Source organism: Rhincodon typus, chromosome 2 (genome assembly GCF_021869965.1).
Source record: "Rhincodon typus isolate 14 chromosome 2, sRhiTyp1.1, whole genome shotgun sequence".
In the NCBI taxonomy this organism is placed as follows: domain Eukaryota; kingdom Metazoa; phylum Chordata; class Chondrichthyes; order Orectolobiformes; family Rhincodontidae; genus Rhincodon; species Rhincodon typus.
The window spans coordinates 139,424,754-139,433,122 of NC_063333.1; the positions used below are offsets into that span (position 1 = coordinate 139,424,754).

Consider the following 8,369-nt stretch of genomic DNA (forward strand, 5'->3'; position numbering starts at 1 on the left):
GGCATAGTTTTAGGATAAGGGACAGGACATTCAGAGCAGATTTGGGAAAAAAACTTTTTCACTCAGTGGATGGTGAGCATCTGGAATGTACTGCCTGAGAAGGTAATGGAGGCTGGAAAACTTGCAACCTTTAAAAAATATTTGGATGAGCACTTCAATCTTAACATTCTTATCTTATCATTCATGAATATGGGTGAAGTGCAGGAAATGGGGATTAAACCCTTTTAGTGGTAGTTGTGTCGGTGCAGACTCGATGGGCCGAAGAGCCTTTTCTGCACTGTATGAATCTGTGACCAATCTACTGCTGAGCCTGTATAAGGTTCTGGTCAAACCACATTTGTAACATTGTGAGCAGTTTTGGGCCCCGTATGGAGAAAGATCTTTCCACCAATAGGAGAGACTAAGACCCGAGGGCACAGCCTCAGCGTTAAGGGACAGCCTTTTAGAACTGAGACAAGGCGGAATTGTTTCAGCCAGAGGGTGGTAAATCTGTGGAACTCAGTGCCATAGAAAACTGAGAAGGCCAAGTCATTGAGTGTCTTTAAGACTGAGATAGATTCTTGATTAGTAAAGGGATCAAAGGTTATGGGGAGAAAGCAGGAGAATGGAGTTGAGAAACATATCAGCCATGATCAAATGATGGAGCACGCTCAATGGCCTGAATGCCCTAATTCTACACCTACATCTTATTGTCTTGCGTACAGTTTGGTGTCGTCAAATTGGCAACTGAATGGATGTTATGTTTGGGGTTTTTACACCATGGGGAGTATTTGTGCAGTGCTGCTTCTAACATAACAGTACAGACTTGTGTCAATTCTATGGTGGTAGGTGTACCCATTAGCAGTACCAAATCAAAGAATATTGGCATAATATATAGCTATAACTGAGTGGCATGGTGGCTCAGTGGTTAGCACTGCTGCCTCACAGCACCAGGGACCCAGGTTTGATTCCACCTTCTGGCAACTGTCGGTGTGGAGTTTCCACATTCTCCCTGTGTCTGCATTGGTTTCCTTCCACAGTCCAAAGCAGTGTAGGTTAGGTAGATTGACAATGCTAAACTGCCCATGGTGTACAGGGATGTGCAGGCGAGGTGGATTAGCCATGGAAAATGCAGGGTTAAAGGGATAGGTAGGGGGCTGGGTCTGAATGGGATGCTCTTCAGAGATTCAGTGTGGACTCCAAGAACCAAATAGCCTGCTTCTGCACTGTAGGGATTCTGTGACTATATTAGATGGTCATCCATTCCCATATTAAATACATGGTTCGTCTACACAAATACTCCTGCACCCTAACTTTAATATCCAAAGTCAACTCTGAACCTGCCTGCATGTATTGAGCTGAGAAATAGAACTGACTAAATTGATCTGAATAACATTTAACCTGGTAAGTATAAGGAAATGCTTTTTTGGAATGACGTCTTTGAAACAATCTTTCGTTTACCAGGCCATAAGGCATATTTTCTACAACTTGAGAAAGCAGCTGGCTCCATCTAAAATTTAAAATGATGTCTGGATTCATACCAAGATAATAAAATGTATAGGCCTCAATTTGAATCTCACCTATCTGACAGGAATGTGTTGAATTTGATTTGAGTATCCATTTTAAAACCCATCTGATTTTGCTCTCCATTTATTATTGTGCCTGACCCAAACTCACCCCATTTCTCCAAGCACATGGGATTTAAATCTGGCTGATTGACTTCCTTAGTACCAGAAATGTGAATGAAACTACATTTGATAGATCAAATTCGTCTTTCTCATTCTGTGACATTGTGTTATAGAGTCATACAGCACGGAAACAAACTCTTCCGACTAACCAGTCCATGCGAACAATAATCCCAATCTAAACTAGTCCCACCTGCCTGTGCTTGGCCCATATCCTTGCAAACATTTCTTATTCATGTACATATCCAAATGTATTTTAAATGTTGTAACTGTGAGTTCTAATACTAAATCACACTTTGAAAGGAAATATAAACAGCTACTTAGCAACTGTATAAAAATCTCATTAAAAAAGTTAATGCCATCAAAAACTGGAACTGGTGTTCAAACCTTTGTACATGCATTTAAGCACACTTGTACAAAATACTCCTCTCTACCATGAAGAGCATGTAGTGATAACTTAACTGCAGTTAATCCACAGTGTTTATTCCACTTATTATTGCAGTACATCAAAAGCAGTAGTATATTCTAGATTTATCTTGAATTGCCGAACAATGATGAATTAAAAAGTACATTAGTCCTGACTCTTATTTGTGGGCTGACAGGGTGTAGTCAGATGCCTGATAGTCTAATGAAGTTAGTATTCGTAGATCTTTTTCTTGGTCTCATGTAATGCCAGATTGTGTGGTGTCAGTAGTGCCCAACTATGCATATATTATGATCCCTTAATGACTACGGGTAAATGAGTTATCCATATCCAGAAGGTTTAGGCTTAATTGTGCGTCTGTGATGATGTACCAGAGGAGCAAATTGTGTCTAATAGGTTCAGATCCTAATCAAATTAAACTCAATTTGTATTTAAAAGGAGTCTTCACAGTCACCTGTGCAGCTTCCTTTTCAATTGATTTTGGGATATGGGTGACACTGGTAAGATAATATTTATTGTCCTAGTTGCCCCTTTGAACCACTGCACTAACCAATCGTGACTTGCTATTTATTAATTTTGGCATAAATTAATCCCTTTCCTAGAGTTGCAGGATTGATGAGCACTATTAGAGGTTTGCAGTACTCAAACATTTGGCATTAGGATTAGATGCCCTCAGCAAAAGCAGCAGTGTTGCCTCTATAATTAGCCTCAAAGGTCAAGAGAAGTGTGAAGATCAATCTGCACCTTTTCTGTTTAATAGCTAGCTGAATAAAGGTAGATTGTTGGAGAAACTCTGGAGGTCTGACAGCATCTTTGGAGAAGGAAACAGTTAACTTTTTGAGTCATATATGACTCTTTGTATTATTTCTATTTCTCTGTTTCTCTCTCCACAGATGCTGCCAGACCTGCTGAATTACTCCAGTGCTTCGTTTTGTTTTTATTTTAGATTTCCAGCACTCTGCAAGCTTTTGTTTTTATTACGTGTAGATTGCTGTACGACTGCAATATCTATTTTTGGAGGGCTGTTGTGGCACAGTAGTAGTGTCACGTTGTCTGGCTCAACAGTTCAGAGTTCAAGTCCCTCTTTTCCCCAGGCACACATTATAATGCCTGAAAAGGTTGATTTTGAAAATATCTAACCCTTGTTGGACAATGTCAAGTGATGGTAGAATCTAGTTCAGCTATGATGTGGCTATGGTTAAATAAGTTGCTAGTACTATTTTTCTGGTTCCTGCTTGAAGAATAGCTTGTTGGGTGAGATACAGTCAGGCCTATGAGAAACTACTATGGTGTATAGAAGTAACCTCTTTCAGTATTAAGGAATAAAAAGAAAATACTTAAAATAATTTAAATTTCCAGCATTCAGCATACAATGTTTTAAACATAGAATAAATCATAGTTAATTTAAAAGGTGTTGATCTCATAAGGACTGCTTGATCTTTAATTTGAGTAGTTGAAAATGCTTAATGCTAAAATAGGTTAAGAAATTGTTCAAGTAATGCATACAGAATTTTGACTCAAATGCATTAACAGTTATGCTAAAAATAGGGCACAGATTCACAGAACAAGTATGGATAGATAATAAATCGGCCTTTGTAAGGCTAAACTCTTAAAAACTGTCTTTACTTGGCAACTCCACGTTCGCAGTGAAGCAGTGAATGAAGTAGATAATTGGAATAATTAATTAGTTTGTAGCAAACTTGTGCAGAATTCACATGACTGCACTGGAAACAAAATAAACCCCTGTTTTTATATGTTTAAGTATCTGGCAGGTGGGGTATGTACAGCCTGTATTTGCTGCTGATAACTGATGCTGATTTTCTCTGTCTAGGACTAAAAAGATCAGCCATTGCTACAGGGTTACATACCGCCACATGGAACGAACATTAACCCAGGAAGAGGTGTGTACCATTCATCGAGCAATTGAAAAGGCAGCCGTGGAGAAAATGGGAGTGGAAGGCAGATTTTAAAAATCAAGAAAATAATGATTTCTTTTCTCATTTAGCTTGAGTCTGTCTATCGGTTTTCTTGTGCTCAATAAGTGATGAAATACAGATGAAGTTTCAATTAAGGCCAAACTTGATTTTGAGTAAAGCTCAGCATTTTGGATTAATATGTCTGCTGTTTTCTTGTGTTTTATACAGAGGCGCTAGCCTTCATTTGTAAAACAGAAAGGTTTATCTTTAGGTTTTATGCTGTGGTCCATGTTAATTGGCTCCCAAGAGTTAGCTGTTTCGCCAAATTACCAGTTGTGTCATCCATTCATCAAACCAAATTAGACTCCTTTTGACATAATTTCTACATCAAGCTATTTGATAGCAGCTTTCCTGATATGGAAAGAATCAGAAATATTTGCTTTCATTTTCAATATATTCTTGCAATAATCGATGCAGGAGAAAAACAGAACATATACATTGATTTGACCTAAACAGTTCCTTTCGGATTACTTGTGCCTTGAAAAAAACTTTCACATTAGATTGATTCTAATGTTTTATCCTTTATTTTTAAGTTTATTACTTTCTAGATAATAGAAAAATAAGTGCAAGTTTTTTACACAATCAGATGATCATCTTAAATGGTACAGAACCTATGAGATGCTAAAAACATATTTTCTACATGGACAACTCAAACCTAGGCATTCCATGATAACAAGGTGTAGAGCTGGATGAACACAGCAGGCCAGAGGAGCAGGAAAGCTGACGTTTCAGGCCTAGACCCTTCTTCAGAATGCCCCCTAGGCATTCCATTCAAGTTTTGTGCAGTGTCCCTAAATTTCTTGGGTCATTCTCCCAATCTCCTGGTATAAGTCTAGTGAGAGATCAGCATTAACTTTGAAGAAACAGTATAAACAGCTGAAAATGGCTAATTGTATAATTTCTCTGGGGACTCCAATGATTTCTGCAAATGCCACAGCATGAAATTGTGACAACCAATTGGAAATTAAGGACACTTGTCTTATCAGTTGGTACCATTGTTACCTCTAAATCACACGGGTCTGGGTTCAAATCCTGTTCCAAGGATGAGTAGAAAAATCAAAGCTCACACTCCAGTGCAGTATTGACGGTATGCTGTACCGCGGGATTATACTGTCTTTCAGATGAGACATTAAATTGAAACTTCTTCTGCCTGCTTGAATGTAAAAGATCACATGGCGTTATTTTGAAGATGATGAGGAAAGATTTCCATTGCATCATGGCCAATATTTATCCCTCAATCATCATCATAAAGCTAGATTGTGGGATGCAAATTGGCTGCTCTGATTCCTGCATCACAACAGTGACTCCTTCACCAGTAGGTCATATTGTGTGTAAAGCATCTGGGACGTTGGGTGGTTGTAATAGGAACTTTATAAATGCAAGTCAAATTTTCATTTTTTCAGTCTAATGTTGTTTGATTGTTTTGCCCCTGGAAAAGAACTACCATTACTGGTGCAAATGGTGTCCTAAACACTGCCATTCCCACTAAAAGTGTTCCACAGAAAAGGTACATAACCATTGTAAAGGTGATCATGGGTGGGTGAGGGCATTTTATGGAATCCAGAAGAGTGGGAAAAGTGCTATGTAGTGTGAGTTAATTAGGTGCAATGTAAAGTTCCTACTGTTGGTTTGAGATGCAGAGGTAAAGTCATTGGCATGTTTGCGGCAAGTTGAGCATTATGCTTGCCTGTGATAGGTTAGTACTTTTAATACATCAGCATGCCATTGTAAATAGGACTGTTAATAATGTCCTTCCTTCAGTGTAAAATCAGCATAATCTCGTGGCACCTGCTTCATGATCATATAAAGATGGTCAGTACCTGTTAGCTTTATGCAGTTGTGTAAGGAGAGCGATTTTTTTTTTCTTGCTTAACCCTACAATGTAAGAGAGACTGGCAGGAAAATGGTCTTTGGCCCTTAGAGGCTCAGACTTAATGGTATAAAACTCTGGTGAAGGGCGATGTGGAATGGGTACAGAGACATGGAAGGATAGAAACAAGTTCCAGGGGATGACAGACGGTGGAGTCAGGAGCATGGAGGAATAATGTAGGAAGAGCCTGGTGTTCTGGGTGAGGTGGGGTCAGTCAATCAAGGTAAGAAAATGAGGGGCCTAAAGGGCATTGTTGGTACTGTCCAAATTTGTGACCAGGTCAGGGTGTTAACTGTCAAAGTCATTGGAAAGCTGTGAATTCACCTACAATATTTCAATTATCCCAGCTCAGAGTGTTCTCACACAATATCCTTTACAGTGAGGCATGGTGAGCCTGCAAGTTTTGCCATGTCTCAGAAAGTGTAAACAACATTGGATACTAACATGAACATTCAATAAAAATCAAATTTAAAAAAAAACACAACATTGGTTCTTCAATGATGAAGGAAGTATCCCTAACTCCCCGTGACCATCATTGTGTATTAGCTATGGGTCATGCCAGCACAATTAGCTATGTTAGCTACAAGAAATAATGATGCACATATGGATAAAATTGTAAAATTTAATCTTGTAAAAACACCTGTGCCACTTTTGCACTCGTGATTGGCAATGGAATTGGGCAGGAAAGTTGTGCAGAGCCTCCCTGCTTGAGCAGGAGAGTCTTTTATAGGCCACCCATACCACTTGCATTGTAAGCTGATGGCAGATATCACCCCTGAAAAGTTTCCCCCACCACATGATTTCATGTATTTTGTATCCATGCCGCTGTCACCTAGAATTGTAATTGCATGGGAATAAGCAAAAAGAGGAAAACAGAAATGTTAAGCTGGTGAAATTTATTCAGATACTTCCAGATGAACTTTCTGAAGGTTTTAACTCAATTCAATCAGGAGTAATTGCAATATACCAAAAGCCTATTGTGTAATTAATATTGCAAAATTAAAGAGATATGCAAATCTCACATTTATTTTCATCTGTTATGGGGTCATAATTTTGGCACTACATTGAGCGTATGCTTCATTTCCCCCTTAAAGTCGATAAAATCTTTTGAGCTTCACCTGGAAAATTGCCATTGGCATTTCAGCTACATAAAAACTGAGCGGGTTAGCTAGTGCATTCATTTAGCATCGTGACAATATACTCACTGGGTTGCATTCCCAAAGACCCCCCTAAAACTTTGGCAGAACAATACCTTTCCAAGGCAACTGATGCAATTGTGCATGTCTTTGGTGAAATATAGGTTAGAGAACCCTGAGAAATGAAATTCCTCCTCAGTTCTTTCTTGAATGGCTGACCCACTTAATTTGAAAATGTGTTCTTTAGATTATCCCAGAAGGGGTAATGCTCTCTCAGCATCTACATCATCAACCACCTTCAAAATCTTGTATGTTTCAATAAGATCACCACTCAATCTTCTAAACTCCTGTGAGTATAGGCCCAAGCTGCTCTGCCTTTCATCATAAGCAATGCCTTCCTAGGAATCAACCCAGTGAATCTTATCTGAGCTAGCTCCAATGCAAACATAAACTTAAGTAAGGAGCCGGAACCTGTACACTGTGTTCCAGATGCAGCCTCACTAATGTACTGCACAATTGTCAGCAGGATTTTATTCCATTTTTATACTCTATCCTGCTTGCAAAAACACACATGATTCCATCTGCCTTCCTAATCATTCGCTTTACCTGCGTGCTTTTTTTTAATGATTCATATATATACAAGGACATCCGGATCTCTTTGTACTACAGATTTCAGCAGTCCCTCACCATTCAAATAAAATATTCTGCTTTTCTATTCTTCTTGCCAAAGTGGTCCAACCCTGCATTTCTCCACTTTGTACTCCATTTGCCAAATTCTTGACCACTCACTTAACCTATATGCACACTTTACAAACTCTTTGTACCCTCCTCACAACTTGTTTTCCTTCCTATCTTTATGTTATCAACAAACTTGGCTACAACAGTCAGTCCTTTCATCCAAGTCATTAATATAGTTTTTAAGTAGTTGAGGTGCCAGCATTGATCCCTTTGTCATTCCACCAGTTACAGTTTGCCAACCTGGAAATGATTAATTTATCCTTGTTCCCCATTTCCTGTTAGCTGTTTAGTTCCTTGTCCATGCTGATATATTATCTCTAACACATAAACCCCAATACACTACAGTCAGATTCTCCTTTAACAGTTCTAATGATTACATTCTGAATGAACTCTGATAAATTTGTTAAAACAATGTTTCCCTTTCATAAAGTTATGATTACACTGTGTTTTGATTGCAGTTGATGTTTATACAGGACATGTCAGACCAGAGTGGAATGTGGCTTAATAACTATAAACCATACCTAGTTTATTGTGGCCATCAGTTGCTGAACATATTCACAA

General features: G+C 38.7%; 1 protein-coding gene across 3 annotated transcripts in view; it reads left to right on the top strand.

The window, feature by feature from the left end:
- Positions 1–6,901, top strand: part of fars2 (phenylalanyl-tRNA synthetase 2, mitochondrial) — a 290,463-nt gene extending 283,562 nt beyond the window's left edge. For 2 of the 3 annotated variants that reach the window (XM_048617041.1, XM_048617034.1), the window contains one exon: positions 3,920–6,901. In XM_048617041.1, the coding sequence (XP_048472998.1) occupies positions 3,920–4,058 (139 nt within the window). In that variant the 3' untranslated portion in view covers positions 4,059–6,901. The remainder of the gene's footprint in view (positions 1–3,919) is intronic. The other variant, XR_007265638.1, reaches the window with a different exon arrangement.
- The last annotated feature ends 1,468 nt before the right edge of the window (positions 6,902–8,369 follow it).